The following is a 15,646-nucleotide window of genomic DNA, read 5'->3' on the forward strand; positions in this document are numbered from 1 at the left end:
AGGAATCAGTTATTTTTTGGGTAAAAAAGGAATGAAATAAGTTAAGAATGCTAGAAACATGAAAGGGAGAATGAACAGGCAAGTAGAGCTGAGATCGATTGAGAGATACTTCCAATGAAAAATCGTATTTGAATCACTCTTCCTTTTTCTCTTTCGGACTCGAAAATCGATTCTGAATCGGAGCGAGAGCAGCGAGGAGTAGAGCGAGAAGCGGGACCAGTGACACCAACAGCAACTGCAAAACGTGATAATTGCATTTGAACTCAACTTTTCATATTTACACCATATTTTTTCGATATTATATAATGCCACTATGGAAAAACGTTGAAAAACAATTAGTCACTCACTAAATTCTCCAGCCCATCAGGCTTTTTGATAACTGTTGATTGTTTTTGCATAAGCGGTGCCTGTGATGAAGTAGACGTTGAAGATCCCGAGAAATTACCAGCATCCGGGAAAAACGATGCGTTTTCAGATGGGGAAATTTCCAGCGGCTCTTTGTGTATGTCTGTTTCTGATAAAAAGCTATCTGATTTTTCTCCATTTTCTTGATTTTCCTGGTTCTCTTCCATCATAGTTGCTACTGTCATCTCGAGTTCACGATTCTTTGACTGAAGTTCGAGAATGGTTTTCAGACAAATTTCGATTGTCATTTTTTCGTCTTGCTGTTTATTCTTTTCGTATTCCTCGATAAGATCTTTTTCAGAAGTGGAAGTATCGCAGCCATTCATCAGTTGAGTACGAAGATCCGATTCAGAAGCCGACGATGTGTCAGGAGATGATGGAGTTTCACGAGTGTGTGGTGGTAAATACGAAGCTGACTTCAGAGTGCTAATAAGTAAATGTAGTTCCGGTGCGTCGATGAAACTTCCACTATTGATAGCATTGGCCAGCAGACGTGACAGACCAGACGCAGTCTCGTTAATCACTGAAACAAATATAATAGACTAAGATTAAATAATTGCTAATACTATAATGTTTATAACACTCACCAGAACTTTTACTCAATTTCAAATTCTTTTGTTGTAAGTCGGTCAGTTTATCCTCCAAAGCAGAAAATTGCTTCTGTTTCTCAAATAATTCTGACGTTGTCAAGGCCAAATCCGAAACTTTCGAATCATACATCTCAGTCGTCTCGGATAATGCAGTCTCCAAATCATCGTTCCTCGACCGAAGTTGTTGATACGTCTGTTCAGTAGTCTCAAGAGATCTCTCCATATCTTTCAATCGAGACGTCGTTTCGCCGTTCTCCTCAATCAGCCGTCGTACCATCTCTTTAGTCATTGCTTCAAATTTTGTTTTTTCATCGATCATTTTTAGGAGCTCTTCTTTTTGTTTATCAGGGTTATTGTTATTGGAAAGTATTGAGAGTTGAGCTTCGAGTGATTCGATTCTGGAAATTGAAGATATGTTTGCAGAAGTTATTTGTCTATGTGATAAATATTTTTGGTTCCTTTTGAAAGTTTTTTAGATAGACTGTTTTTTTGGAGCAACTGGGAAAATATAATATAAATACCTGGCCAATAATCGATCTTCATTGACCAAAGCTTTCCAAGCCGTCTCAGCAGCTTTCTCGTTAGCGGATATGATACTCATTAGTTCGGCAATTTTATCTTCTCGTTGCTTTTCTCTGAAAAAATTGCGCAATATTTTGCCGAGCGTATAATATAGAAATACCTGTGTTGTGCTTCTGACACGTATTGCTGCATCTGGAAAAGTTTTCGGTTACTGACTAGCGAGTTTGTTGTTCGCTGTCCTCCATCGTCACAAGATTGTCCAGTGTTTTCGAGCAACTTGCCTTCAGCATTAAAGCAGTTAATCACTGCATAAATGCAGCCATACACTACTGAAACTTCAAAAGACGGTCACAGAGCGTTTCATATAAACTAAAAATACCTTTGTTGGCGTTTTCAACTATTTCAACACCAAGTTGAATTATGTCACCGCTGAAAACCCGGCGGACGTCAGTATCCCGACCTGTACCAATCTGTTGGAGTTTTTCATTGTTGACGAACGTTCCATTGCTACTTTTTGTGTCTTTCAGCCAGAATTCGCCGTCGCGGAACCATAATATAGCGTGATTTCTTGATAGAACCTGAAAAACTATTTTTAACATTTTCGTTAAAGAAAAACTGAACCTACTTTGCAATCAAATACTGCATTATCAGGCGCTGCTTGAATTCGTGCAACAGCTCTTCCTATTTTTACAGGATCATTCGGTGAGTTTACCTAAAATTATTAATTGTATTCCTCTTTCGCGTGAAAGATATTCTCACTTTTATCCGCCTTTCTTCAAATGGGTGGGATTTCGGAGTGGCAACAAGCGTTACCCATCCAAATGACATTCCAGCCTGAAAAAATCGAAGTAAGACAAAATAAGACAACATATACGAAAGCAAGAACTTCGGGACGACAAAATTTAAGAAACTCGTTATCTTATCAGAAATGCTTGAAAAAACAATCGCGAATCTGTATAAGTTTCGCTTCAAACTCGTGATAAACCGGCGACAGTCACTGACCCCGACTGGCTTCTCTTTTTGTCAACAGAGCGCGCTTGCCTTGCACTCTGTGATGGCGGAGGCCCTGCAAATTCCGTGGAAGAAATTTTCCGTGGAAAAAATTTTCCGTGGAAAGTGGGCGGAGTCTGTTTCGCAACATCGCCGCGCAGTTTTTTTCCGAATTATTTTTTTTTCAGGTGAAGGAATTTCGCTAAAATTTTTTCACAAAAAAATAGCCGCACCCTCTAAGATACCGGCAAAATTATAAAAATTATTCGCATTTCATGAAATCAGCCAGTTTCAGTCAGCTAACGATTCAGAAAAACTGCGCGGCGATGTTGCGAAACAGACTCCGCCCACTTTCCACGGAAAATTTTTTCCACGGAAAATTTCTTCCACGGAATTTGCAGGGCCTCTGATGGCGAAAGGTGCAATTACCGCCAATTAAAGGGGCAAAAATAACAGAAAAAGGGGAAGTAGTCGAAGAAGAGGATGGAAATAATTTCTTTGAAGAGTTTCAGTAGTGTATCCAATATTGATAGTTCTGAAGAATTTTCGGAGTGCTGGCTACAGCTTTCTATGAAATCTTTCCAGGGTTCAATCAGCCAAGCCTGTTTCAAGAAGTTGTTAAATTGGGATGCCAGTCCTTTCAAATACAGAAAAATGCATCAGTTACTACAATTGCTCAACTAACGTCGAATAAATTTCATCGACCGAAAAGACAAACAGAAGAAAAAATAAATAGCAGGTACGTTTATGAAAGTGCAGCAACTTCTCTACACATTGACCGAACAAAAATATCGATTACATCTCAGCTTTAGAGCGGCATGAGGTTGAAAAAGGACGTAGGAGATAGTTTATTAAATTGACAACGTGTGTTATCTAGAGGTTATCCTTTTTGTATGAGCTGAGGAGTTGAGGGATGTGAGCAGCCTGTTAATCCATGCGTTTGATTGTTGCATCTTGAAGAGTAGAGGAAGATTCGGTTGATGAATGTTGGCTGGTATTTGCAGGAATTGTTGAACTTTTGCAGATCGCCAAGATATGTCTACCTTTGCAATAACGGCAAACACTTTTTCTGTGGAAGGTTGGACAGTTTTGAGCATCATGTCCAGGGAACACACAGTGGTGGCACAGCTGATTTTTGTTGAGGAACTCGATACGGGAATCGACTTCAGGGTAGACATGACAGTGTTGAGCAGAATGTTCTTTGTCTTTGCAGAATAAGCAGCCCTGTGGATGTTTGAGAGGCTTGACTTTCTTGTGAGTCGAATGCTTTAAGTATTCAACAAATCGGTGATGATTCAGAGAACGAACGCGCTCGTTTCTCTCGTTTCGATCCTTAACACTCTTTGGCTTTACATCAATCTGAGTTTTGGTGGAAACGATTTTCATCACATCGTTCTTTGACAAAGCCACCTCTTCGGTGAACTTCTCTTGTCGAGGTCCGATTCCAGTCTGTCGATGGGTATACATCCACATATTTATTCGCGGAGCTTCATCAGACGATGAATTGGGTTGAACCAAACGTGGATGATCGTTTGATTGCGTAAGCTTCCCGTTCCTATCCAGCTGATTATAGCAGCTTTCCTCCATATTCATCTTCCCGATGTTTCTCCCACAACGAGGAATGTCGAATCGAACTCCTGTAGGCGTCACGAGCTGTCCATTTTCGAGTTTTAGGAGAGATGGGGGTGGGATATTTGGAACAAAAGAGTCCTCAAGCAATAGTTTCTTCATCTGGAAGTAGATATTAGAGAAATAACAGATAACTAGAAAATAAGCTTATTCATCGTGAAAAATAGCAGAAATCCGAGTTTTTTCCGAAGCGTTCTTCGAATTGGCCGTCGCCTCGCAATCCCAAATTGAATGCGTAAATCGGACTCCTGAAAGAAACGAGAAAAACGGAACGCGTCTGTTTTTATGAAACAATTTTTTTGAAGTTTATGCAATTCAGGTCAGAAATTTAACCGGAGACTTTAATAATTAAAAAATCTAAAATCTAAAGAAAGCAATTCAATTGAAAATCGTTTTGAAAAAACGAAAACAACGGAAAATAGTTTTTTAAAATTATAATTTAACAAGTACTGTATTAAAGGACCATAACGGTTGGTGTAAAATGGTCCCGCCAGGAGAGTTGAAGAGTACTGTAAATTTGAGCTGTTGAGCATTTGATTAGACGGAAAACATTCAAATCTAATCAGAAATCTCACGCTTGAAAGATAGAAAGTCTTATAAAATTATTATAAATTTATTTTGGTGATCTTTTTTCAAATGTACATATAACCGGTAACTAAATATAATTATTTCTGACTTCAAAAACGTTCGATAATCTAAAGAAGTGGTCCACGCAGTGTCTTCCCGACTGCTCCTCTAACTAGACTGCCAGCGTACTCTTCATCAAGTTTGAAGTATGTTGATACTTTCAAATAACGATCATGGAATGTTAACCTGAAATTTTTAAAAAGAAGTTTCAATTTTGTTAGTGAGTGGTCTTACTTCGGACTCTTCAAAATAACTCCCTGCATTGTTGGTAATGCTATTCCCATTTGAAGAATTTCAGTTAAAAGTTTCTCCAAAAATTCTGCACCGAATAAACCCAAATCAGAAAATGAGTCCTGGTCAACATCATTAATTTTCGTTTCGAGAAGCTGAAAATAATTAGAAATGATAATTGATCAGAAACCATCGGTTCACCTTGAAATCGAGATTCTCGATAGTAGAATTTCCAACAATTACGGAACCGTTTATCCATAAATTCACGTTGGCTGTCATAGTTGTGTCAGCTTTTAGAATCTTCAAAAAAAAAGTTTGTTGCTGAATACTCGAAATTTCATGTACCTGTTGTTTCACTTGTGTTGGTTTAGAAGGTCTCACATACATGTTGAGTCCACCGTGAAGACGAAATCTTGATCGATTATCAATGAAAACAATTAGAGGAGCCTGGAACAAATGACATTCACAGTGAATATAATTTCATACAAACAAAAGATTACCTTCTTTGCGAAAAACTCAATTTCGACTTGTCTATCTGGAAATTGCTCTCCAAGTGTTCCCAAAAACTCTCCGAGACAGAATCCAGCTGGACCACATGTTGTAACTAGTAGGCCTTGAAGTTGTGGAGAACTTTCAGGTCCAACTGTTACGTCGAGGAACTTTTGACGGTATGAATGATAAAGCATTGAATTGGCCAAATAGTCACTAGCATAGAATTCAATCATATGGACACCTGAAAATAAATTAAATTTGTTTGAAAAAAATGAGAACAAGCGAACCATGAGGAGCAGGAATTCTGATATTTGGTGGACTGAATGGTGTTCCTCCGTGTCCTCGGAATGAAATTTCTCCTTTCGAAAGCATATTTATAGCACCATTTTGAACGAATGGGGCAGTCAACATTTGATAATCCAAAACTAATTCTTTATCCCGAAGTCGTTGAACAAAGTGAGTTAAAGTGATATTCTTGGCACTGAAACTTGACAACTTCCCTGCTCGATTATGCTGAAACCGAAAAATAGTTAGATAGAGTTTCGTGGGTCGTTTTTCTTCGTATCTGATGAAATACTATGTCATTATGGCTTTTACGTTACTGAAACTAAGAAATAAAACAGCAAACTAAACCATTCATGTTATTGGATTACTGTAGTTTTTTCATTAGAGTTCTTGCTTTTTTTCAAGAAAAAAAAGAAAAGATCATAAGACCTACCTCACCTTTTTGGGAGCAACTCCGAATGTTTCTCCAATGATATCTAGATTATTTTCATTGATTCGAATCTGCAATTTAACAATTTAATTGAATTTTCCTGATTTAAAACTCACTTTTAATGGCATATTCGACAGAAGAATATTCATATCTCTATCAATTATTGACTCAATCATTTTACACATTTTCTGTTCGACTTGTGGTTTGAAATTTCCAATTAAAAATGCTGAATTTTCGAAAAGATTAGAATAATTAACTGATGACGTGGCATACCTTTGAATGCATTGATAAAGAAATCAGTGATAACTCCAGTGTTTCTCACATTCAAATCAACATACCCAATTGAACTTCTGCATCCAGTTGATCTTACTTGAGGTGCTCCATGAGCATTTCTGAAACAATGAATTTGAGAATTCAGTGCTCAAAAATTCAGAAAAACCTCTCCATATTGACAGTAATATACAAACTAATATGTCCTAGAAGAGCCTCAAAATGTCCTGTTATTGGAACTGTTGGCAACAGAAGTGGGCTGTTAAGAGTTGCTTGAAAGTCTCCAGCTGCTCTGAAACAGACGGAAGGTGAATCCGAAAAACTATTCAGGTCTTTACCTCAAATGCATTTTGCTCATGCTCCAAGCAAATGTACTTGGCTCCGACATATCCAAAGAATATTCTTGTGGAGCCCAATACTTACTCATTAGAAGATTATAAATTGAAACCTGAACAGATATAATCAATTATTTGATTATCTTTTCTTCTCAAACCTCTCCATTCTCAATCGGTTCTCTTATATTAGGCAATTGTAATTTAAGAATCTGCTCATTGATCACTTTCATTCCAACTTCTCTCAAGTAAGCTAACCCGTTTGGCATGATTCTCAAATAGATACCCGGGTTGGCAGCTGATGTATTCTTCTGAAAAAATAATAAAATGATGTCACAGTCATTCGTTGAAATTCTTCAGCTTATGAGAACTCACATCCAGAAGTGGAGAATAATCTCGGTTTATTTCTTGTCCATAAATCCATGGTATACAGAATCCAAATAACAGAAGAACTCGCATTTTCTCTAAAAGTTTTTAGAATTTTGAACCTGAAGTTTACGATTTGGAATCTTGATTTTGGGTGTTCAGATGAAAGTTAGTTCAGAATTGTAAAGAAGGAAACAGAAAAAATGAACTTTTGTTATCTGATGCTCTTAAAAATGAAGATCTAGATATCTCCTTGAAAAGGGAAACAATTGAAAGGAAAATCGAAAAAAGTGAGGAGCGGAAAGAGGAAAAAGACCAAGAATAAGCCGTGTGTGTTCATCTTCTGAATCGCTTATTCTCAGAAGACACGACAAGATGTAGATGAGAAGTGTATCAATTCGGGTGACGAACAGGTTTCGATCGCCGTCATCGCCCAGCCGCAAAACAATCCGCCAATGCCCGCGAAACGGCCTTCTCGTCGTCTAGACGCGTGCGAGAAGCTTAAACTAAACCACAGGATACTTTTCTTTTTAATTAAACTTTATTTTTCAATAAAAATTCACAACCGCTCAAAACAAAAAGGGAACTATAATACTAATATAGGAATTCATAAATACATTAATGGAAGTTCTTGACGGCGGCAACAATATGACGAGCCGAAATTCCGTACAAGTCAACGAGAGCATCTGGTGGTCCGGAACGTGGAACCTCCTTGACGTACAACGAACGAACACGAATGGTAGGGTAATCAGCAAGAGCGGCTGATACCGCCTCTCCAATTCCTCCGGCGGCGTAGTGGTCTTCGGTGGTGACGACACGTCCTCCAACTCTGAGAGCATGCTCAGCAATCGTCTTTCCATCGAGTGGCTTGATGGTGAATGGATCGATCACAGTGGCGTGAATTCCTGGAAATGGTATACAGTTTCACATTAATTCGAAAAGTTTTTTTTTGAATTTTTACCAACCTTCCTTCTCCAATTCCTCAGCAGCCTTCAATGACTCGTACAATGTGACTCCCGATCCAACAAGAACAATCTTGTCTTCAGCAGATTGCTTGACAACCTTGGCTTGTCCAATATGGAATGGCTCCTCGTTGTCATAAAGAACTGGGAGAGCTGGACGTCCAGTACGGATGAAAACGACTCCCTTCGTGTTGGCAGCCAACTCGGTAGCTCTTTCAGCGGATACTGCGTCAGTTGGATAAAACACGGTAGCTCCTGGAATGGTACGGAAGATAGCGAGATCCTCAAGTGCCATTTGACTTGGTCCGTCTTCTCCGATCGAGACTCCGACGTGCGAACCAACGCACTTAAGGTTTGCGAAAGAGACTGCTGCCATACGAATTTGATCAGTGGCACGAGTGAAGAAAGCGGCAAAGGTACTGGTGAATGGGATAGTACGATCACGGCACTGAGCTCCGACTGCAACTCCGACAAGATTTTGCTCAGCAATGAAGCATTCGATGAACTGATCAGGGTGCTTCTTGAGAAGTTTCTCAGAGAATGTTGAGTTCTTGGTGTCTCCGTCGAGTCCAATGACGCGTGGGTTCACATCACCAAGTTTTGCGAGAGCAGTTCCATACGCAGCTCTGGTTGCCACCTTATCTCCCTTCTTGTATTCTGGTGTTGGCATCTTAATGGACCCAACGTGGAGATCAATTGCTGGGGCATCGTTGATTGGTTTTTGAGCGACGAGCTTTCCTTTCTGACTTCCGTGGAATCGAGCTTTAATTGCATTGATCTAAAACAAATTTTTTACTTTATTTCGGTTTACTTCAGCGAAATAAACGTACGGTTTCGGCTGGTACTGGCTTTCCGTGCCAGTTGTCCTCATTTTCAATTCCTTCGATTCCTTTTCCTTTCAATGTCTTGGCAATAAGAGCCGTTGGCTTTCCTTTAGTATTACGAGCAGTCTCGTAAGCGGCGAGAAGCTCCTCAACGTTGTGTCCATCGACAATAATAGCATTGAATCCGAAGGCAGCGAATCTAGCCTTGTAGGTCTCAACATCGTGACCGAGAGAAGTAGCCTGACTTTGTCCCAATCTGTTGACATCGACGATAGCAACAAGATTATCAAGCTTGTAGATGGAAGCAAAAGCAGCAGCTTCCCAGACTGATCCCTCGGCAGATTCTCCGTCTCCCAAAAGACAGAAGACACGGTAGCTGGCCTTGTCGATGTACTTTCCAACGTAAGCCATTCCGGTGGCGACTCCAAGACCCTGTCCAAGCGAGCCAGTGGCAACATCGATGAAATTGAGACGAGGAGTCGGATGTCCTTCGATATCAGAGTCGATTTTACGGAGGGAAAGAACCTGCTCGTGAGACAAGAGACCAGCCTCTTCCCAGGCAGCATAGAGGATTGGGCAAGCGTGTCCCTTGGAGAGAATGAAACGATCAGCAGATGCGGACTTTGGCTCAGCGACATCGTACTTCATCTCCGAGAAGAAGAGGGTTGACATGATCTCGGCTGAAAGAACATGTTTGAATTATTTGACAGAAGTTTAGAGTTGACAATTCAAGCTGACTGATTAATACTTAAAAATCCTTACCAGCAGAGGTAGAAGACGTTGGATGTCCACTCTTGCTCGCACATGTCATCTCGATCGACGAGATGCGCATGCGGTTGGCCGCATCTTCTAAATCGTGGCGAAGCTGCTCTGAGACGGTCATTCTCCTGCAAAAAAGCTTTTTTTGGGAGAAACGGGCAGTTTTGACAATATGAACGGCATAGAACATTCTCGAAAATAGTGAAATGGCAGCAAAGAAGGAGAGAAGGAGAGCGAGAGACACTCATACGATCGCTATCATAGTTTTCATTATCATCTCAACGCACCACCTATTTCTTATCAGATAGTCTCTAATGGTACCACCATTTCAACTGAAGAACGATCGAGAAAACAAGGAAAAATTCAGGCGAAAATTGCATTTTGTTGACAAAATCGTGTCAATGAAGAGAACAGAGGAGCGCCGCTCCCTGCCATCTGGGTCTCTGCTGGTTGTATACTCTTTTATGTTTTTCTCTGGCCACGCAAACTGCAAAAAACGAGAGATCGGCAGGAGAGTTTCAAAAAATAAAGTAAAATACATTTTAAAAATGGAAGATATCCGACTGATTGAAATACTGCAAATCCCGAGAAAATATGGGGGGGGGGGGGGGGGGGGGGGGGGGGGGGGGGGTGGGGGGGGGGGGGGTGGGGGGGGGGGGGGGGGGGGGTGATTACCGACAATCGCGATTTGCGATTGAAACGAAGAAACGATGAGTGAAACAAAACACTTTGTCACCTTTTTGTTGAAACGATGACAATTCGCAGTTCTCGCGCAATATTTGCCTGGGTTGTTGGAGAAAAATAACGAAAAAAATGATGAAAATTTCGAAGGCATCGAATATTTCTCGTCCCCGCTCCCAAAATGTGTGGCGCCAAACGATAAGATACTGGCCTGGTAGTTTTAAAGGCGCATCGGTGTTTTTGAAATCTGGTCACGCCACGAAACCGTGTGGCACAGTAGTTCGCAGTTTATACTCATATGTGAATGGAATAAAAACTACGATGGAGATTATTGAAATAACACATTAAATACAACACATTATAAAACCTAAGTTTTGATTGTAAAATAGCGTTTTTGATGATAACTGGTTGCAGAAAACACTCTTCTGACAAAAATATGGAATACCGTGAAATAATAGAATACTGTAGAAATTATATTAAATATGACAGCCATGGCAAACGGCTGACTGAAATTTTACCTGTCTAGCGAAATTCAACCAGCGAAAAATACAAACATAACCGATAATGACGGGATCAAAGTTCTTTTTCATCGAAGTCCCATAGTTTTGAGACATGAAGATGGCCTGTAACTCAATAGCCATATTAATCAACTGTCCAAAAGAACAATGTTTCAGAAGTCCTCCGAAATAATGTTTCACTTGTTTTTCCATCATTTTCCCATGAAGAACTTCAGTTTGGATCGGTAATTCGAGTCGATGAGGCCAGAAGATCGAATATCAACTAGCATCAAATTCTCCATTCATTCGTTCATTTGACCCTTCCGTGTGTTATCCACGTGTTATTTATTACAACAGATGTGACCTAACACCCTTCGTTTTTTCCTGAGCAATATGTCCCCTCTCTTTCAATTATCCCAACATTCGGACGATGGTAATCAATATTTTTCTCATTTTGTTATTTTTATTGATAAATGAAACAACAGCGATTGATGAGGAATGTTATTTAACTGTTGTAAGTCTCAAATCATAATAAAACTAAGAAAAGCTGTCTCAATGTTTTTTTCAGCCAGAAATTGGCAAACGGTTTGGATACGAATCAGAAGTTCATTTGGTTCGAACAAAAGATGAATATATTCTCGAACTTCATCGATTCCCATGTAAACAGAACGGTATGTTTAATTGAGGCATTTGCTCAATTAATTCCAAATGATTTCAGGAAAATGTGATCCAAGCTCAAAAAGACCCATCGTGTTCATGCAACACGGTCTCCTAGCAGACGGATTTTCATGGATTCCAAACTTGGCGAACCAATCTGCTGGATTTGTGTTTGCTGATGCAGGTTTTGATGTTTGGATTGCAAATAGTCGAGGTACTCCAGCATCACAAAAACATATTGGATATGGTCCGGAGAACCAGAAATTCTGGAATTTCACGTGGCAAGAGATGTCTGAATTCGATTTGACTTCGAGTGTTTACTACGTTTTGAAAGAGACGAAACAGGAGTTTTTGTATTATTTGGGTCATTCTCAAGGTACAATGATTATGTTTTCAAGGCTTGCTGAGGATAGAGAATTTTCAAAACAAGTAAGATATCTATTCACATTATTCCACATAAATATGTCTTTACCAGATTCGTCATTTCCACGCATTGGCTCCAGTTGCTACTGTTTCTCACATCGGAGGACTCTTCGGATTATTTGGAAAACAATTCCTCACTTATGCTGAAATTCTCCTCGGTCGACTACCGTATTCTCCACTTTCTATTCCACGGACTGTTCAAAAGATGATAAGTTACATGTGTAGTAAATTCCTGATGCAGAATATATGTACTTTGGACATTGGATTTATTGATGGCAGTGAAAAACAATTCAATCAGTCAAGAGTTGGAGTTTATTTATGTCACACACCAGCAGCTACATCTGTCAAAGATCTTCAACATTGGATTCAACTTGTCAAATCTCAAAAAGTTGCCAAGTTTGACTATGGAAAAGATGGAAACATGGCTGAATATGGACAGCCGGAGCCTCCAGTTTACGATTTGACGCAGATTTATACTCCGACATATTTATATTGGAGTGGAGATGATATTCTTGCAGATACTCAAGATATCCGGTGAGATTTCAGTTTAAGAATCATTCAATTCAATGAATTTTCAGAGATTCAATTCTTTCAAAAATGAACAAAACAATTGCCGGATCAATTGAACTTCCTCATTATAGTCATATGGATTTTGTTTTTGGAATCAATGCTGCATCTGAATTATACCCGGTAATGATTTCCACGAATAATACTGATGTAATTTTATTCCCGTTGCAGGGAATCATCAAAACGATCCAAGATGATTATGACAAATATCGTGTCTCGAAACTGCATCAACTCAGACAATATTCATGAAATTCTGATTTTATTACACCCAGGAAAAACGTTTATTTTTAATTGTTTTTTAATGTTGTACCCTTTATTTGACTACATTGTATCCTATTCTTCTTATCAATTAATCGTTAACAGACATCAGATAAATTCGATTTCTTTCAACTTTTTCTTTTGTTTTTTCATCGTTTTGAGATTTTAGAAAAGTTCCGAAAATGGATAAAATGCCAGAAGATATCAGGAATTATTTGATGGAAGCTCATCAATTGGCAGGCCAAGTGAGTTGAACACTATCTATAAACAGAAAGAAATTAAAATTTCGTTATTTTATAAAGTTCAAAAAAATAGCCTGTATCAAGTTGAAGTATTTCCAAAAAGAAAAATAAAGATTTATGTTTCAGTGGTCCCTTCCAAATAACCGTGGAAATCATACTAATTCCAAGTCGATTCCGCTGAAATCTGTGTCAGTTATTGGTGGTGGAACTATGGGAAGAGGTATTGCAATGGCATTCAGTCTGGCTGGTTTCGAAACTATTCTCGTAGAACTCAATCAGCAGGTAATGATGATTTTCAGTTGTATAAAAATATAAATTCAGTAATTCCAGGCTGTTGAAAACTGCAGAAAGGAGTTGGAAATCACTTATGCACGAGAGAAAACTTTCAAAAGATTGAATGATTCGAAAATTGAGAAACTGAGAAATACGCTCCAAATAACCACTGATTTTCAGAAATTAAAGAATTGTGATTTGGTGAGTTATCTAGAAGAATTCAGTATGAAGAACATAAGAGTTCAGATCGTCGAAGCAGTATTCGAAGACATGAAGTTGAAGAAGGAACTGTTCACAAAACTGGATAAAATCTGCAAATCTTCCTGTATTTTCGGAACGAATACATCTAGTTTAGACTTGAATGAGGTAATGTTCCGGCCAAAAATATATCATATTTTGCCTTTTTCAGTTGAAAATTCCCAACTTTGAGATTGTACCATAGGCACAAAATAACTTTTTATGGATCGAACAGACCAAGAGTAGACCTTCATTTTTGTAGTTGGCAACTTTTTTGTACGGACACTCCCTAGCAAGTTACATCTCGACAAAGTAATTTATCCCTCAAATGGGCCCATTTCAGTGCAAAATAGTACGATTTTTCAGCTGTCCACATAAAATTACTATTACTCTGTAGGAAGTGTTCCGTACAGAAAAGTTAATGACTAAAAAAACTGTGATCTACTTTTAATCAGTTAATTCCATTAAAAAAATTACTTTTTGAGAAAAATTGTTTTACTATGACACACTCTCAGAGTTGGACATTTACAACTGACTATGAAAAAGGCAAATATCTTTCCGAGTAATACACTGTCTGTCCATTACATGAATAAATCTTCCAGATGTCTTCTGTCCTTTCTGATCGTACCAAAGTTGTTGGAATTCATTTTTTCAATCCTGCAAATCTGATCAGAATGGTGGAAGTTATTTATGGATCATATACTTCCTCTGAAGCTGTCGCAACCGCCTTTGAAGCATGTAGAGCTATCAAAAAGCTTCCAGTTCTTGTTGGGAATTGTCCAGCATTTGTATTCAATCGACTTCTGGGAGTTTATTTGAATCAAAGTCAGAAACTGATGTATGAATACGGATATTTGCCACATCAAGTTGACAAGATCATCACTAACTTTGGATTTCTGATGGGTCCATTGACAGTTGCTGATATGAATGGATTAGACGTAATGGAGAAATTGAAGAAAGAAAATGGATGGCCAGCTAGTGATTTTGAGAAAGAAGTGTGGAGACAAAAGCGATACGGAAGAAAAACAAGTGAGTTATAGATAGAAAATTACTTGAAAATACTTTGAGTTTTCAGATAAGGGATATTATAAGTACGATCCAAAAACTCACAAAAAAGAAGTTGATATGGAAATGGAACAACTGATTGAGAAATTCTCGAAACAAGCACGACCCAATATTCAAATTTTGAATGATCAGGTCAGTCAAAAGTATAGAATAACTGAATGATGATTCTGTTCAGGATGCCGTAAATTTCCTATTGTATCCGATGTTCAATGAAGGTCTATTGTGTATTGAAGAAGGAATTATTGATCATGAAAATCTGATTGATATCATGTTGTAAGTGACGTTTGAAAAGATACATCCGTTTCTATTTCTTCCTTCAGTTTCTTATAAAAATAAAAATTTGCAGCATCCTTGGATTTGGGTGGCCTATTTTAACTGGTGGCCCAATGATGTTCGGACATCAACAAGGCATCGAAAAAGTTGCGAATACTTTGATTCTCTGGAGTTCATTGGAACCAACGAACAGAATTTATAAAGTAGCAGAGAAGCTGCGACAAATTGATCAGAAACACTTGTCTTCTAAATTGTAATTTTTGTTAATTGTAATAAATTGTGATCGTATCGTGATATAGGATAAAACTATTGTTTTGTTGACAAAGAAATAGAAGTTTCGAAAATTCCGGCTTTCGTGCTTCAAACAGATCAGGATTATTCACTAGTCAACTGCATGAAACATGACTGTTTGACCTTACGATAAGGAACTCCCCTACTTTCTGTGCATATATGGGAAATCAGATACCGTCAGGATGAATGACCTCTGATTTGCAGTAATTCTTCGAGTTCAAAGTGATGTCCTATGTATATTTCATCTGGTTTCTTATTTTTATAAATCCGTGTAAAAACAAGAAACCCCGATCAAATTCTTCGTGAATGATAGATATCTTCCTATAGGAAAGTTATGCTTCTCTCGAATCATTCCGCGACACGAATGGATCACTCGTCCTGAGACAGCCAGTTGGAACAGAGCACTTAATTCAAAATCCGCTCTGAAATCATCTTCCAGAAAGAAAGAAGATAGTCTAGTATGCAGAA

The 15,646-nt window shown here is 38.6% G+C and overlaps 6 protein-coding genes across 6 annotated transcripts; 2 read left to right on the plus strand and 4 right to left on the minus strand.

Annotated features, from left to right (window-relative positions):
* Positions 1-133: 133 nt before the first annotated feature.
* GCK72_014343 (uncharacterized protein) lies at positions 134-2,345 on the minus strand (the record flags this gene model as incomplete). The annotated part of the gene is made up of 8 exons (XM_053730249.1): positions 134-235; positions 348-928; positions 993-1,393; positions 1,517-1,630; positions 1,678-1,846; positions 1,897-2,095; positions 2,143-2,229; positions 2,277-2,345. The coding sequence occupies 8 exons, from the start codon at positions 2,343-2,345 to the stop codon at positions 134-136; spliced, it is 1,722 nt and encodes a 573-aa protein (XP_053585021.1).
* Positions 2,346-3,434: 1,089 nt separating this feature from the next.
* On the minus strand, positions 3,435-4,238 carry GCK72_014344 (uncharacterized protein; the record flags this gene model as incomplete). Its single annotated transcript, XM_003102793.2, has 1 exon — positions 3,435-4,238. The coding sequence occupies one exon, from the start codon at positions 4,236-4,238 to the stop codon at positions 3,435-3,437; it is 804 nt and encodes a 267-aa protein (XP_003102841.2).
* A 593-nt stretch (positions 4,239-4,831) lies between these two features.
* GCK72_014345 (uncharacterized protein) lies at positions 4,832-7,262 on the minus strand (the record flags this gene model as incomplete). The annotated part of the gene is made up of 13 exons (XM_053730250.1): positions 4,832-4,949; positions 4,998-5,149; positions 5,196-5,294; positions 5,340-5,441; positions 5,495-5,727; positions 5,774-5,999; positions 6,210-6,272; positions 6,318-6,427; positions 6,475-6,593; positions 6,641-6,763; positions 6,810-6,919; positions 6,965-7,114; positions 7,179-7,262. The coding sequence occupies 13 exons, from the start codon at positions 7,260-7,262 to the stop codon at positions 4,832-4,834; spliced, it is 1,689 nt and encodes a 562-aa protein (XP_053585022.1).
* A 525-nt stretch (positions 7,263-7,787) lies between these two features.
* Positions 7,788-9,838, minus strand: GCK72_014346 (uncharacterized protein; the record flags this gene model as incomplete). Its single annotated transcript, XM_003102732.2, has 4 exons — positions 7,788-8,074; positions 8,135-8,909; positions 8,962-9,635; positions 9,718-9,838. The coding sequence occupies 4 exons, from the start codon at positions 9,836-9,838 to the stop codon at positions 7,788-7,790; spliced, it is 1,857 nt and encodes a 618-aa protein (XP_003102780.2).
* A 1,484-nt stretch (positions 9,839-11,322) lies between these two features.
* On the plus strand, positions 11,323-12,788 carry GCK72_014347 (uncharacterized protein; the record flags this gene model as incomplete). The annotated part of the gene is made up of 5 exons (XM_053730251.1): positions 11,323-11,406; positions 11,461-11,563; positions 11,611-11,978; positions 12,025-12,506; positions 12,551-12,788. 5 exons carry the CDS (start codon positions 11,323-11,325, stop codon positions 12,786-12,788), a joined length of 1,275 nt encoding a protein of 424 aa, XP_053585023.1.
* A 191-nt stretch (positions 12,789-12,979) lies between these two features.
* Positions 12,980-15,144, plus strand: GCK72_014348 (uncharacterized protein; the record flags this gene model as incomplete). Its single annotated transcript, XM_053730252.1, has 8 exons — positions 12,980-13,042; positions 13,166-13,321; positions 13,370-13,513; positions 13,559-13,678; positions 14,152-14,578; positions 14,625-14,746; positions 14,790-14,887; positions 14,961-15,144. 8 exons carry the CDS (start codon positions 12,980-12,982, stop codon positions 15,142-15,144), a joined length of 1,314 nt encoding a protein of 437 aa, XP_053585024.1.
* Positions 15,145-15,646: the final 502 nt, after the last annotated feature.

Source organism: Caenorhabditis remanei, chromosome IV (assembly GCF_010183535.1).
Source record: "Caenorhabditis remanei strain PX506 chromosome IV, whole genome shotgun sequence".
NCBI lineage: Eukaryota > Metazoa > Nematoda > Chromadorea > Rhabditida > Rhabditidae > Caenorhabditis > Caenorhabditis remanei.